Genomic DNA, 16,483 nt, shown 5'->3' with positions numbered 1-16,483 from the left:
TAGCTTCCCTCCACTCTTCCAGTTTATGTTGTCAATAAAGGCGAGTGCATTTGCCACATTTAGGAACTTTCTGCAGCTATATCATAGACTTGGTCCACTAGACTATTGACACCCTGCTAGAGTTGGTTGGAGTGCAAAACCTCAATATAAAGCTGTTGTCCTTTTATTTAGTTTCCCTGGGCCTCCAAATGTGTACTGGCAGTGTTAGAATTGCTAGTCTCCTCGGCATGGCTGGACTCTATGGGTTCCATTAGGATGGCGGGCGGACTTAGTCCGCCCGCCATCCCAGTGCAAAACAGGACCGGCCACCATAGGTGCGGCGGTCCCGCCTTGACAATTAGGATGCGCCCGCCACAGTGGCAGGCGCATCCTGTATTTTTACCATTGCGGCGGGCGGTGCAGAAATGCCGCCCGCCGCAATGGTAAAAATGCACGTTATGCATTTCAAAGCACAACATGACAGGCACCGCGCGGTGCCTGCCATGTTGCACTTTGAAATGCGGGGGGGTACCATAGGTACCCCCCATGTGCACTCCCCGGACTCCCAGGGGGCCCGCAACGGCCCCCGCAGGGAGTCTTCGCATGCCTTTCCGTGGCGGCAATGGAAAATGCCCATCATAATATGGCTGGCGGTGTCTGGTAGACACCGCCACCATATTATTCCTTTTCCGCCCGGCCGCAAGGCGACCGGGGCGGAAAAGCGGCGGACGGTCTTTCCGTCTGCCGAGGTCCCCCCGCCATACTAATATGGCGGGGAGGAAAACGAGTGTGGATGTCGGGCGGATTGCCCCCACCAGGCTGGCGGTGGCTATCGCCAGCCTGGCGGGGGCAATCCGCCTGACATCATAATGGGCCCATATGACTCCAGGTGTCTTCTGTGAAGGTTCTGGACGCTTCTCTCCTGCCCTTTTAATGGCAGAAATCTGTGGCAGTAGTAGGGTGCTATGAATGTTTAGAATGCTTCTCTGTCTGAATGACTGATCTGTATACTGTTGCCCTGGCCTCTGATTAGTAATGCGTCTCTTGCACCCTTTAAGTAGTTGTCATGGTCCTGTAGTTTATGGTCTTGCATGTGGGATGCCAGTGCTCAGAAAGTCTTCTGAGTTGCTGGGCTATGCCATAACATCTCAGGTGTGTACTGCAAGTGTTTGCGATACGTTTCTGCTTCCGCGTGAAACTGTTTTCCCTACCTATCATAATCTTTTCCGGCAGCCATGGAGGCGGCTTGACTTGCAAAAATCGAACTATGACTTGATGTCTTCAACCACAGTATGTAAATAGTTGCCCTAGTTATATGCTTAATTTCTGATTGCAGGATTTGCCATCAGTGAGGTGCAGAAGAAGCAGGCAATGATGAATGTTAGTAAACCATCAACCACGGGGAAGCCTAAAGGTGAGTAAAAAGGAATTCTAACAAGCACATACATTAACAGCTTGAATTAACAATGTGATAGGCTATAAACCATCTGAGTGCCCCTAAAAACACATGACAATCACACCTTAAACCCAGGAATAGAATAAATGACCGCATGACCAGTCCAGGTGTCACTGTAGACCTCTAACAAAAGATACACTCACTTGAACTGCACCCATGGGAGTTCACTCCTGTTAACAGACGAGTGATCATCTCCCATCGACACTTGAGCCATAATTCTGAAAAGAAAAACCTAGCACAGACAGATTTCTTAGAGGCTCCCTCAAAATACAGACATAGGAGGAAGACTAGCAACTGAGCTCCCACAGCAACCCACTGTAGACTAGATGTATGAGGGCTTGCATTCCCATTGTCACTGAAGAACACTCTAGACACTGAGCATCAGGAATCGCATAACACTTGTAAACAGATGATCATCTGCAAAAGAAAACATTTATTATTCGCACACCTTAGAGCCTGCCTTATATGCTTGATAGAAGAGGAGGTGCCCCAGAGGATATGAGTTTATAGACAATATGAATCCAGATCATATGCCGAAACAGGTCGATAGATATAGAATCGAGCAATCATGGTCATTCTATTTAAATTACAGAGAAGGAGTAGTAGCCGACTAGAAGCAGAACAATACATAAATGGTGACACAAGTCCTGTATACATTTAAAGTCTTGCAAATGGAACATGCAAATAGGGTTTGGTGTTTAAGGGTGATGCATCATCTGAAGATTTAACAAGGTTGTGTAACGGGAGTCTTGGATTGGCCATGGTGTTTCTCAAAGAGTTAATATTGAAGGAAGTGATGTAATAAGGCCATGGCCGGGGCGCCGACAACTAGGTCTATGCTGAATATTTACCAAGTGGCAACCATGTGTCAGGTAGGAAGATATGGGATGCCACAGAAGAGCCAAAAGGCCTAGGAATAGCTTTTTAAAAAATAGATGCACCATACCATGTGAAGAAACCTGACAAAAGGAGGTCTGCAGCTACGCAATAACAAGCATTTGCAATGCAATAGGTCTCGCATTTGCAAGAGTTTAAGCTAGTGGCATTGTAAATGACAATACCTTTTGTTTATGTTTTTATAATTAACACATAAATAAAAGGCATTGGGCCAGATGTAGGACACCAAATACCGGTCGGTAACGGCCGATTTCGGCCGTTACTGACCGGTATTTGGTGTTTGACATGTAGGGGGCTTAGATTTACAGAATCGGTAAATTTACAGATTCTGTAAAATACCGAATCGGTAAATATACCGAATCTGTAAATCCAGATGTAGGTGGCATTTCAAACAGTGCCACAGGCCATTACCGATTTGTTATTTACCATGTAATACTATTGCATGGTAAATAACTAATCCCTGTGTACATGCACATCTGTGCATGTACACCTGTGCCATGTGGCACACATACATGCCCTAAGGGCGTGTATGTGTGTCACATGGCACACAAGCCAAAATCAGGGGTGCATCAGGGTGTCAAAGTGACACCCTGTTCTCCTTGCAAAATCGGTAATTTTACCGATTCGGTAATTGACATTGATTCCTATGGGCCTATATGCCCATAGGAATCAATGTCAATTACCGAATCGGTAAATAACGATTCGGTAATTACCGAATCATACAGATTCGGTAAAAATTACCCATTTTTTACCTACATCTGATTTACCGAATCTAGAATACCGAATCGGTAAAATTCGGTATTCTAGAGTCGGTAAATCAGAGTTACCTACATCTGGGCCATTGTCATTTACAATGCCAATAGCTCAGACTCCTGTAAAATGTGAAAGTGAAAGCGGGCATGACGCACTGAATGTTGCAGGAAAGCATGTTGTGCAGGCCCGGACTGGTGAGTCCGGGCACCGGGCAATCCCCCGGTCGGCTGGAGGGTTTTGGGGGCCGGTTTCCGAAAAGGGGGCCGGTTTTGTGTCTGGGGGCCGATTTTGCCCCCGGCAGCGTGCGTCACGACACTCACTTTGTTCACGGCCGCACTCGCACATCATCCTGTGTCTGACTCACTCTATGCATGCAGGTCACCGTCTGCACCGTGCACGAACACTGTCACTACCCACCCCCCCAAGCAAGCGCTGCAACTGCAAGCCTCAGTATGTGCATGCAAACCGGGCCGTTACCTAACAATAAACAAATGGAGGATGAGGGGGGAGGTGCCTGTGCGCAGCGCGCAGAATTATGCCTGCCCCCTCTTCTGCCGCGTCTGCGCGCGGGCCGCGGCGCGCCTCTCTAGGTGCGGCTGGTGTAATTCTCCTCCTTCCCGCATGCGCATTGGCAGGCCTGCGCGTGACTGACGAGAGGAGTCTGCAGTCGCGCACGGAGTTGGAGAGTCCTGCCAGGCCCAGGCCCAGGCCCATAAATTAATTTTATTCTAATGGCTGGCTTCTGGCAGTGGACTGGCTACTAGCGCCGCCGCCTAGGCCTAGCCCGACCCCCCTCTGCCACAGTGCCTGTGCCACCGTCCGTGACCCGACACTGACCGACCCCACCACCAACAGCAGTCAGCAGACACTGGACAGCAGGCCGCCGGCGCCGAGGTGAGTGAGTCAGTCAGTTTTAATTTCTGCCAGGCCCTGGCCCCCCCGAGAAACTTGAAAGTAAAGAAGCAGGCAGCGCTGCGCTGTTTGCTTCTCCAGCGCTACGTCACGTGACCACCAGGCCCTGGTGGCAGTGTGGACGTGACTGACTCATAGCTGCCAAGTTTTCAGATTAGTATGTGTGAGTGTGACCAGGATTTTGATAATTTCACTGAAATTATGTGTGACATTTCAACGACTATGAGTGACACTTGCTCGCGGACAAAATAAAGCAGTGAAGAAGAGGGAATCATAAATATCAGAAATAACAATCATTTGAGTAAAGAGAGAGTTTACGTTAGCTGCTAGCTTCACAGCATAAGAAATAATAGTTAAACAACTAATTTATCAGACTGCAGCCAACATTGCACAGCGGGGTGGCAACCCTCACACCTCCAGCCCTCGATGACCGGCTGTTAAGAGGTGCTTCGAAGGTGACTGAGAGGGAGGGGGGGCAACCCTCACACCTCCAGCCCTTGATGACCTGTTAAGAGGTGCTTCCAAGGTGACTGAGAGGGAGGGGCTGCAACTTCAGGAGCAGCGACATCTATTCACATGCAAACAGCCCTGAATGTGTCATGTCTCTGCTATTTAGAGGGGGGCTCACACATTCCATTTCTACCCAGGGCCCCAAACATCCGAGACTCGGCCAGATTACACCCCTGATTACACCAAGGCAGCACGTGGTTCTCTTCACAGAGCGTAATTACTGTCACTAAATTGTAAGCATACCTCGGTTCTTCAAACATGCAGTCTATAATGTAATAAAATAAAGAAATGGCACAATCGCACCCACACTGATTAACAAAGTATGGAGGACAATCAAGTTCAATCAGTTCTCTTAGAGTATCTCCTGTAAGTACTGTACATCACAGTGGGGGATGGCATTTTGGACAGAGAGCCTGTCTTCTCGTTGTCTTGTGCAGGAGGGGGCGAGGAGCCCAAGATGATACTAGAATACTGCATGCCCACCCCTGTGCCCACCCTGGTGGATCCTGTTCCCCCTCCTGTGATGGCTCCTGCCCTCCCCTCAGTGATGGCTCCTGTCCCCTCATGTGGTGGCTCCAGTCCACCCCTCACCCCCTCCCCCGCCTGTGATGGCTCCTGTCCCCCCCATGTTGTGGCTCCAGTCCACCCCCACCTGTGATGGCTCTTGTCCCCCCCCTGTGGTGGATCCTGTCTCCGCCCTGGGTGGCTTCTGTCCCAGTCCTGGAACGGCCCCTGCAGCAAGGGTGACGTTCTTGATGGGCCTCTTCTCAAAAGGGCTCAGCTCAAAATAATATGGAAAGGTGGGCGAGTAAGTAAGTGAAGGGTTGGGTGAATGGCTGGATGAATTAGTGAAAGGGTGAATGGATGAATGAAAGATTGAATAAATGGATAATGAGAGAGGATGGATGGATTGATGATTGAGGGAAAGGATGGAGAGAAAATGGTAAATAGCTGGATGTATGGGTGGAAGGGTAGCTGGATGAGGGGAAGGATGATGGATGAGGAGAAGGATGGATGGATGGATGGATGAGGAGAAGGATGGATGGATGGATGAGGAGAAGGATGGATGGATGGATGGAGGGGAAGGATGGATGAGGAGAAGGATGGATGGATGCATGGATGGATGAGGGGGAAGAATAAATGGATTGGATGGATGGATGGGTGAGGGGAAGGATGGATAATGGATGAAACGAAGGATGGATGAGGGGAAGGATGGATGGATGAGGGGGAAGGATGGATGGATGAGGGGAAGGATGGATGGATGAGAGGAAGGATGGATGGATGAGGAGAAGGATGGATGGATGAGGGGAAGGAAGGATGGATGGGTGAGGGGAAGGAAGGATGGATGGGTGAGGGGATGGATGGATGGGTGAGGGGATGGATGGATGGATGAGGGGATGGATAGAGGGGAAGGATGGATGGATGGGTGGGTGAAAGGATGGATGGATGGATGATGAGGGGAAGAATGGATGATGAGGGGAAGGATGGATAGATGAGGGGAAGGATGGATGGATGAGGGGAAGGAAGGATGGATGGGTGAGGGGAAGGAAGGATGGATGGGTGAGGGGATGGATGGATGGATGGGTGAGGGGATGGATGGATGGATGGATGGATGAGGGGATGGATAGAGGGGAAGGATGGATAGAGGGGAAGGATGGATGGATGGGTGAGTGAAAGGATGGATGGATGATGAGGGGAAGAATGGATGATGAGGGGAAGGATGGATGGATGGAGGATGGATGATGAGTGGGTGGGTAGAAGGATGGATGGATGGATGATGAGGGAAAAGGATGGATGGATGATGAGGGAAAAGGATGGATGATGAGGGAAAGGATGGATGATGAGGGGAAGGACGGATGGATGGATGGATGATGGGTGGGTGAAAGGATGGATGGATGGAGAGTTGGTGGGTGAAAGGATGGATGGATGATGAGTGGGTGGGTGAAAGGATGGATGGATGAGTGGGTGGGTGGATAGTGGGTGGGTGAAAGGATGGATCAGTGGATTGGATGGTGGGTGGGTGAAAGGATGGATGAGTGGGTGGGTGGATGGTGGGTGGGTGGATGGTTGGGTGGATGATGGGAGGGTAGGTGGATGAGTGAAATGATGGATGTATTGCTGGATTGATAAGTGCAAGGGTGAATGAATGGACGTATGAGTGAAAGGGTGGATGTAAGGATGGATGAGTGAGTGAAAGGGAAGGTAGATGGACAAAAGGATGAATAGATGTGTGAAGGAGTGAAATGATAGATGGATGAGTGATAGGGTCAATGGATGGATTCATGAGTGGATGAGTAGATAGATGGATGGGTGGATGGATGGCTGGAAGGAAGGATGGCTAAGTGAAAGGGTCGATGGAGAGAGAAAGGGAGGATGGGTGGATGACTAAAATAGTGGATGGGTGGAAGGATTAGTAAGTGAAAGGATGGCTGGATTGGTGAAAGGATAAATGGCTGAATGGATGAGTGAATGGATGGATGGGATGAAGAGTGGATGGATAAGTGTACAGATGGATAGGGTGAAAGGGTGGATGGATGGATAATGGAGGATGAGTGAAAGGATGGATGAGGGGATGGATGAAGGGATGGATGAGTGAAATGATAAATGGACGGATACATGATGGATAGGTTTGCAAATGGTTGAATATGTTTGGAAATGGCTGGGCTTACTTATATACTATTGCGCGACCTCTGATGTGTCTGTAAAACGTACCTATTGTCCTGAAGTTTTGTCCTGAATTTTGGCCTGCTGTCCTGAATTTGTGTCCTGAATTTTGACCCTTTGTCCTGAATTTTTACACTCACCGTCCTGAATTTGCACCAATGCCAGTTGGTCACCCTACCATAGGGTTTTAACCAAATGCATGTTACATTTTCCTGCCTGAGAAAAAACGTCCAGGATTCATGCACAACAGGAGTTACTTATTGAAACACAGCATGTACCGGACGTGACGTTCGATGACCAATGTACAGAACATTCTCGCAAACTTGTGTCTATTTTTGGTGCTCTCTGAAAGAATGCCTATGAATACATATGACTGGGTGGGTAACCTGATGTTCTTTAAGGTCATCATCTACTGTTTACTGTGCTTTGAAAGTTGATACAATTTAAATATGTAATGAAAAATATGCTGTAAAATTCACCATTTTGGTCTGTCGTTTTTCAAAATTTTCTTGGGGGGAGAACCGCCACAAACCCCCCTAGTTGCCGTCGGGCTCGCTCGCTGCGCTCGCTCGCTACGCGCTGGACGGGGGCTGGTCTGCTACGCGCCGGACGGGGGCTGGTCTTGCAAAATTTGCCAGGGCTGCTTTCAGTTCCCAGTCCGGCCCTGATGTTGTGCCTGTAGTAGGAGAAACTCATTAAAGAACGAGTTTTACAGATGTTCAGCCTCGCAGGAGAATACTTAAAATATATAGGAGAATAACGATCTGGCCCCCTATGATGCTTTCTTCACTTTAGATAGCAACGTTACGGAACATCTCTGGGCGACTTTAAAAGAAACCGTTTTATTTATTTGTTTACTAGTAATGGCAATATTTTTGCTTTTAAAATGGAAACAGTATAAGCATAACATAACATGTTAACATAGTTAATGAATGTTAAGGGAATAAAGAAGCTTATGAAAGGCCGTTGCACTGGGATGTGGTGGTTGCAGCATGTCTTGATATGTCCTGCTGTTTACTGTATGCTGTAACTTGAATAAACTCTTACCTGGTGATCTCCGACTTTATATTGGCAATAAGTTCTTAACACAGCAGGATGGGCGAGAGATCCACGTGCGATTCCTTTACCTGGTTTTATTAATGCCATTACCAGTCAGAGAATCCCCTGCAGGTCTGTTCTTAGTATAGCGCCTAAGGCAGTGTTCATCTATTGCCCCCAAGACCCTGGGGCTCTCAACAGTGTTCAACTATGCCAGAAAAAGGTACTGTAATTAAAGCACTTCTCTCTAACGAAGGTTCGAGGCATTCCTCGTGCGCTGAACTCTTGAGCGAGATATTTATGCCATTCAATGCGAGCTCCCCACATGCAGCCTAAAATTTTGGGACATTGTGCTTCATGTCACAATGTTGGATGCAGAACATGCTGCCGCAATCCTTAATTGGGGGTCTACAGGCAGAAAGAACTGGAAAATACTATATCGACCTACGATGCACACACCTCTTTTTCGGCTATTATAAAAGTGTTGCACGCGTTCACGCCACATTAATGTTCCCCCGACATATTTAATTCAGTGCCATGCATGCTAAAGCATTTTAAAGTGGTTTGACACTCATTTCAAAATTGTATTAAATCTTATTCATAGATATAGAATTAAACAAGGAAGTAGGCAATAACTTTTTTAACGAGTGGTGCGCACCTGCCACAACGAGACATCTATTTTCTATTATCGCGCCTGCCTCTGTGCACGATAATTGCAAACAGATGTTGGGCCTGCGGGTAACCAACACCAATAGGCCATGGGCAGAGCAATGCCCACGCCTTTGGCCAATTGCGTGCTGTCTTTGTTAAAAAGACGCTTGCAAAGGCCAATAGCTGGGGCAAAAGTAAAAGCACACACGCAGCGTGTGGCAGCATCTGAAGCAATTTCTGAAAGCCCCTACATGAAGTCTTTATTAATTGATACACAGTCAAGGAAAGCTTGGCAAAACAGAGAGGAATTGGAGGTATGTGCCTGCGATTTCAGGCTTCACTTCATCAGCATCAATGTAGTGCCAATTCTTACTGTAGGATGGTGCTACTCCCATTTATAATAGATACTGATAATTTATCAAAAAGAGCCATAGCAAACTATTTTATTGGTCCCACCACTACTACTTCTACCACTACTACTATTATACTATATTAAGGCTGAGGCATCATGACTCGCCCCAAGGGCCAGTGGCGTCGCTAGGCCTTTTGCTGCCTGAGGAAGAGTCCCAGCCTTAGCCGCCACGTCAGCTGAGGGGGGCTGCTGGCGATCGACTCCAGTTTTTTCTGGCCCACACGGCCGCAGATTAGAATGGGGGAGGCCGCTGACGGCAAAACTTGTGCTGTCCATGGCGGACCGCCCCCCCCCCTTGCTATGCCACTGCCAAGGGCAGCCTAAAACCGTGAGCCATAGGCATGGTCGGACTGACCTATAGAACAATGTGCCAGTTCCCGAAGGGCTCGTCTGACAGATCAGTGTATGGGCCGGTTTATAGCTGTTTTAGGTCGCTTTTTTGGTCTGGTGGGCGGTATTGCCTGTTTATTTCTATGACATTACCACAGACTTTGCCTTCAGTAGGCACTATGGAATACAATCTCCTGTAAATTGCAAAAACCTATAGCTCTTGTCTTTACAGGATAAAACCACCCTGTTTTGAAAATGTGGGCCTCTTTTTTTTAGCTATCTGATTCGCTAAAGGGGACCCCTTTTAATATGGTGCCAATTTTCTGTCCTAGTCCGACCCTGGCCCTAGATGGTGTATCAAATCTTGTACGATCCCAAAGCACTTTGCTTGTCACTTGGGCAAAAGTGATAATCTATCCCAAAACCAAGCAGTCTGGTTAAAAGTTAATAAAGATTACTAAAGTCAAGGTTAATGAGTGGAGTAGGACAGAAATCACAAGGGGAAAATGTCTACCAGGAGGAAATGGTAAATCAGTGCAGATCTCGGTGACATGCAACATTGGAAGAAAATGCTGGTTACACTCAGATGCTAGTTTCTGGAACTAAAGCTAGTCACTTTGAGATTCCCACACGCCCCGGCCCAGTGTTGCCATGGTAATGTAAACAAGCATTGGCATAGCAATAGGTCTCGCCTTTTGGATCTTATAAGTGTTTAGCAATGTAGCATATTATCCTGGGTGCTATGTAACTAGGAATTGAAGAGCTGCCACTAGCACACTTGCATATTTCATGTATTTAATTATCATTATTAATACACAAATGTGTAATAGCCATTAAACTTGTAAAGACAATAAATTATTGCCATTAAGGTATAGCATGGGTTTATGATTTATTTTAATGGCAAGGAATAGGTGGTGGGATGAATTGGTGGAGTGGATAGACAGTAAAAATGAGAGTGCAGTGACTGGAAAGAAGGGGTCAGGAGACCGTTAATGCAGCTAGATGTGAAGTGTAAAGAGCGCCACAATGAATGAACCGATTGATCGGGAAAGGGGAGGATGGAGCAAAGTTAGGGGGCGAAAAACAGATGAGGTGAATGACAGAAAGGGAGAAATGACGGAGTAGTGTGATGAGTGAACTGGGTGACATAACGCATAGGGCTGGAAAAGCATTTTGCGGGGGACCGAGACCATTTTCTTTTCCCAAACGGAATGGAAACAACCCAGTGCTAAGCTACAGACTCATCAGATACCTGGAACAGCGAGTGTTCCCTAATAGCGTGCTGACTTAAAAAAGGAAATCCATGAATAAGAACACATACTCATCTCCTTGGTTTGGCCCAGCTCCAGTTTGAAGCCCATCACACAGAGACAGTGCAGCCAGGCAGAGAAGTGATCCCTAGGACAGGCAGAGTGAGCCGCCTCCAGAGGACAGCAACTCTGACAGCCTTCGGGACAGATCTGGTGCCTGGCCCTCCATTTGGTGGAGTAGATTAAGTCAAACCGCATCCCTGTATGTTTCAGTCTTGCAGTACACTCCTTTGGGCACCAGCAATTTATCATAACTCAAAAGAATGTGCTGTGTTCTGTGTAAAGAGAACTCCACCATTCTTTTCTTCAGCATGACTCTCGCGATGTGCACTATCTTGGCTAAAAAGCAGTTTTTTTGTCAAAAATCTCCATATGCTGATAAAAACAGAAAAACCAAATCAAGCTATATAGGGACTTTAACGTTACTTGTAATGAATAACTCACTTACGTGTCATGTTTAGGAGCATGCGATGCTGCGGCGGGTTTAGATTAACATTTATTGCCTGCTTGTCACGAGCAGTACTGTGATTTAGACAAGTACTGGCTGACTGATTTTATTTGCTCATATGTCTCCGGAGGCAACTTCTGGGAGCTGCGGACAGGAGCATTTGTACAAACAGCAGCAACACAAAGGGCGTGGATAAGGAAAACAATGGCGCGTCGGAGGAAGCGGTGATGCATTACATAACAAGCGAAAGCACGGCACAGCGCGGCACGACGCGTTCAACCTGAGACGCCAGGAATGCAGCTGGCAGTCTGCGCGCCCTGCTCGCTCCCGAGACCCATAGGCCATGGGAGTGAACACAAAAAAGGCAGGACATACCCCCCCCCCCCCTTTGGCCATTTGCGTGCTTTCATTATTGAAAGACACACGCAAAGGCCAATGGGATGTGTGGGAGGAAGAAGACCCACACTGAGAAGTCTCTTGGAAGTCTGAAGTGATCCAAGAGGCCCTCTCCTAGTAGCGCATATGTGCTGCGCTAGGCGAGACCTAAAAGTCAGAGGTTATTAGTGTGAGCTCTGGAGAAATTGTAAATGCGCTGTATCACTGAATGAATGGTGAGGGCTAAGTGGTGTAATATAATTTCAAGATTTCAGGAAATGTCTGCAAGTACAGTGGGAATATGATGTATTTTTGGCTGGCTTAATAATTATTCTAATCAAATCTCAAGCCATGGAATTTGCGTAAATGGAGCTTTCTAGACAACCTAAAAGGAGTCGAAAATTGGGGTGTATATAGAGAAGAAAAAACTTAAATTACTCTGGCGCTCCCAAATGTGCTTCGCAGTCATCTGATTACGTGGTTGCTGTAGAGTCCTAGCATGAACACGGTCTAGTCGGGGACAAGACCAGGGGTACACATGCAGAGTGCGCGCACTGCATGGAGGACCCAGGTCAGGAGAGAAGACACAAGATCGGACCAAGTGATGTCGCGATGCAGGAGGAAGAAAAGGAGAGACCTGAGTGGCACCTCTGCCACCGCGAAAAGGAAGGAAGAAAGAAGAGATCCGTGTGGCACATCTGCCACCGCGAAAAGGAAGGAAGAAAAGAAGAGATCTGAGTGGCACGTCTGCCACTGCGAAAAGGAAGAAAGAAAGGAAGAGATCTGAGTGGCACGTCTGCCACTGTGAAAAGGAAGGAAGAAAAGGAGAGATCTGAGTGGCACGTCTGCCACCGTGAAAAGGAAGGAAGTATATCCATGTGGCCTGTTGCCACAGTTAAGAGTAGAAGGAGAAGTCAGGGCGAAGCAACGTCCCCACAGTGAACCAACTTAGGAAAGAGAAAGGAGTGCAGGAAGACCACTCACACTCCCGAAGAGAAGGGAGGCGACAAGTGCCAGGACAACGGTGCGAGGAACACGAGGCCGGAAGAACACCAGTGGCAAAGAAGACCAGCTGACAGACGATGTTTCCGCACACCCAGGATCTGCGGAGAGGAGCAAGCGAGACCGTTTGTGACATCCACCTTTGGGGTCACACGGACACTGGACACATGCCAGCCGTGGTGACTCAGGGGCAGAGGCCTCTGGGACGCAGTCCCCGCGACGAGAGACGGTCCTCCGACGCCCATCCAAAAGGTCCGGGGAGGGCGAAGACATCGCAAGCAAAGACAGAAAACAACAGCTACCTTGGGACGAGGCTGCGGAATCTGAGGTGAGGCACATGGTCTGCTACATACCCCCACTGGCGGCGGCGCAGGAGCAACCTGATGTGGCACATCCAGCCCAGTGCAAATCCGAGAAAGAGGACCTCAAGGATATCCCGGGGCAGGGGAACACCGACGAGAGGGGTCATCCTAGTGAGAGGGATGCCGTGCAACGGATCTGCCTTTTGCCAAGTAGGACACAGACTACAAGTGAAGCTAAGGCCGAGACCGGAAATCGTGCATTATTCCCCGGCGAACGACAAGAACTCCAACTGCACCCGTCGCCATGGAAGTGAGCAAAAGAAGGACTGTGAGGACAATCTTGTCGCAGAGTCGTCAACAGACTGGTTCCATCGAGCACCCCCAAACCGGTGCCACTGTGAACTGACGTTCCCCGCAGCAGATTGAACACTATCTGTGATGCCAAGCAGCGGTGGATAAAAGGACTCAGCGGAAGTTGAACACTTTACTGCATCCTGATACAGTTTGTTTTTCCCACAGGTTGATTTCTGTAAGTGGGTTTTTGCGATTAAAAAATGGGAGGGATGTAGAGTCCTAGCATGAACACGGTCTAGTGTTCAAGAGTGTTTGTATTACACTTTACACCCACCCACCACAGACGTCATGGTGTCACATGACGCTGGCAATAAAAGGGGCCGAGCGCACGTGCTCGGGCCATTCCCACTACCCCTAACTGGTGTCTGCGTCCACATCATTGCTGCTATCTACCATGCGGGCCTAGGGCCCTCCCCAACACTACAGTTGCATCTGTAACTTAAAGTGAATGTGAATGCCCCAGGGGCCAGGAGGGGTTAATGTGCTTGGTCAAAGAAAACAAGTGTATAGGAAGAAAAGAAAATGAAAAAAGAGTTCCTAATTGTGTTTTTACTTTGACAGCTGTCAACAGGCCATACTACGACTTCCTGATGCGCCAGAAGCACCCGACTCTGCCTGCCAAACTCCCCCAGCAACAGGTGATCATGCTAGCCGAGCCCAAGCGCAAGCCCTCTAACTTCTGGCAGAACATCAGCCGGCTGACCCCCTTCCGGAAGTGAGCGCACTGCACGTGGACCCTGTACAGACGGAAGCACTTTATCCAGGCTACGGAGCAAGATTTCCAGCAGATTGCCTAGAAGGCGTTCTGCTAGGGAAAGACTACTGGGTATAGAGACCGCGCACTATTTATTGTTACTGACCGGCCAGTTTGGGAAGTCTGGCACGCATCACAGCGAGCTATTCCTGGAAAACTAGCGAGACTGAAATCACTGGAGACCATTTCAAGTTTTCCCGCTCCCACCCACTGTCACTTGATTAGTGAACAATGTTGCCTTTCATATTTGCTTCTCCCAATCACGTTCTGATGCGCCATTTGTCTCCCCATTAAGGATGGGGCGTGTTGGTGCTCTACGAGGACAGGAGGCATGCTAAACGCATGCGCAAAACTCTGAGTTGGCATACTTAATTTAAAGCACTTTTAGAAAAATCAACTGTGTTTGCGAGGAAATATCATAGTCTTCAGGCTCATTTTACCTTTCCTCAGTACCTGGTCCTTTCTCCCCCTACTGGCATTCACAGACAAAGCCTGCATGGGTACCATTACCTCCTTGTCTGTTTGCTATCCATGAAGTAGATGTGATGGTGCCAATCGAACAAAGAGCATGAGGAAACGACAGAATCTCACCATGTTGCTGGGGTTCGCTCAAGATAGCATGCCATGCATGCCTGCTCACTCTGCTTGTCCCCACAGGAAGTTACTGGGAAAGGAATGGTGTGGGCTCAGCGCCTTCTTTCACTGCTCCCCGCTGAGTTTTCATATGGTGGGGCATGTTGAGAGAAGAAAGGGAGAGCGCCATGTGTAACGTAGAAAAAAATGTGCCTAACTTAATATTGTGTACAATATTCCACTGTAGCCCATTTCAGCCTCCTTCACGAGAACACTGATTTGTCATTTGTAATGTCTTTATTTATGCCCAAATAACAGCAACTTGATTTTTAAGAAACTGTTGTAATCATTCTTGTGAACTTTTTATTATTGGTTTAGGCGTGGGAAAGTATTTTAATGATTTTATTTATTTTATAGTGAGATTTTATGGTGAGTTCTTGCATAGGTGAAACAGGAAACCTTTGCATAAATCCGTCAAGTAATATAATCTGGAAGTGTCAACATTGCACTCATGCACAAAAAGCCCCATGAGTGTGCCCAGCAGAGCTCTGGGACAGCATGAATCTTACCCAGGCTGTTAGAGGGAGTGTGTGCACTTAATGACGCTCGATGGAGTATGGAGTTTAAGAACTTTCACAGCATAGAAATGGATTCCAGTGGGTGGGCAACTAACGCTGAAGGGCATAGGTAGGCTGCATCTCAGGCTCAGTCAGTGTTCACTCCATCTTGTGAACCTGTTATCCCGCTGCTGTCTTTTGGCTAGGTCCTGTCCATGGTGCGGGGGTGGCCCGAGCTCCGGGCCCCCTGCGGCACTGGCAGGTCCCTGGCCTGAGAGCTTCAGACTGGGTCCAGAGCGTGGGGGCCCCTCAAGTTTCATTACACCACTGGTGCTATACCAATGCCACATACATACATAGATATACATATACACATACACACATACTTGTGGAGTTGTGCAAGAGTAACAAATAACAGCACACACAAGACTAGAGCAGCCACCTGGAAGAGAACGAACCTTAGTTGCTCCCACAATACAGCTCTTGGTTTGCTCTCTGCCTGGACAAATGCCAAGTCTCTCCATTTGAGCAAATTTATTGAGGGAGCAAAACTGTCATGGTTGGATTCAGTGACGGCTCCTCTGCTAAGGCGGAGGAGCGTCACCTCACTCCATTGCAGCAGTGAAGGAAAAGGGGGGAAAAAAATCATAATAATGTGATGTTATTATTTTACTTGTTCCTGCTGCAGCAGCATGGGGGCATGGCTGCTCTGCTCACAGAGCAGGGCAGGGGAGGAATGATGGGCACACTGCAATTCACATGGCGCTTTGGCCGGCGGTCTCAGGCAGGCCAAACAGTCATGAGCACTTAGTATGTTCTCCACCCAGGCTTCATTACAGCCTGGGTGGAGAACATGCCGAGGCCCCCAGTCCCCATCTGTGCGCCGAATTACGGCACTTAGACCAATCACAACACTGCATTGTAGTGTTGTGATTGGCTTAGGAGAGCCAATCACAATGCTGCATTGTAGCATTGTGATTGGCTCAGGGGGCCTGGCTGCTTCCTGTTCAGCCAACAGAGGAGAGACGACGTGAGACAGAGCGGTGAGGAGGTAAGTGTATTTTTCTTTTTTTTACACTCCCTTACCCCTTTGCCCCCTGCCTCACCCCCCCCAGATCCGTGCCGGCCACCACTGGTAGGATTGCAGCGAAAATAAAGTAGGATGGGAAGACCCAAATGCTACAACGTCTCCATAGGCACCACATG

General features: G+C 48.3%; 1 protein-coding gene across 6 annotated transcripts in view; it reads left to right on the top strand.

The window, feature by feature from the left end:
• Positions 1-15,751, top strand: part of ARHGEF4 (Rho guanine nucleotide exchange factor 4) — a 639,140-nt gene extending 623,389 nt beyond the window's left edge. For 2 of the 6 annotated variants that reach the window (XM_078666094.1, XM_078666093.1), the window contains exons 13-14: positions 1,316-1,393; positions 13,955-15,751. In XM_078666094.1, the coding sequence (XP_078522220.1) occupies positions 1,316-1,393; positions 13,955-14,112 (236 nt within the window). In that variant the 3' untranslated portion in view covers positions 14,113-15,751. The remainder of the gene's footprint in view (positions 1-1,315; positions 1,394-13,954) is intronic. The other 4 variants (XM_078666097.1, XM_078666098.1, XM_078666095.1 and 1 more) reach the window with 3 other exon arrangements.
• Positions 15,752-16,483: the final 732 nt, after the last annotated feature.

The sequence above is a fragment of the Lissotriton helveticus genome, chromosome 11 (assembly GCF_964261635.1).
Source record: "Lissotriton helveticus chromosome 11, aLisHel1.1, whole genome shotgun sequence".
Lineage (NCBI taxonomy): Eukaryota > Metazoa > Chordata > Amphibia > Caudata > Salamandridae > Lissotriton > Lissotriton helveticus.
Note: the sequence above shows the minus strand (reverse complement) of the source record. Positions and strands in the feature narration are given on the sequence as shown.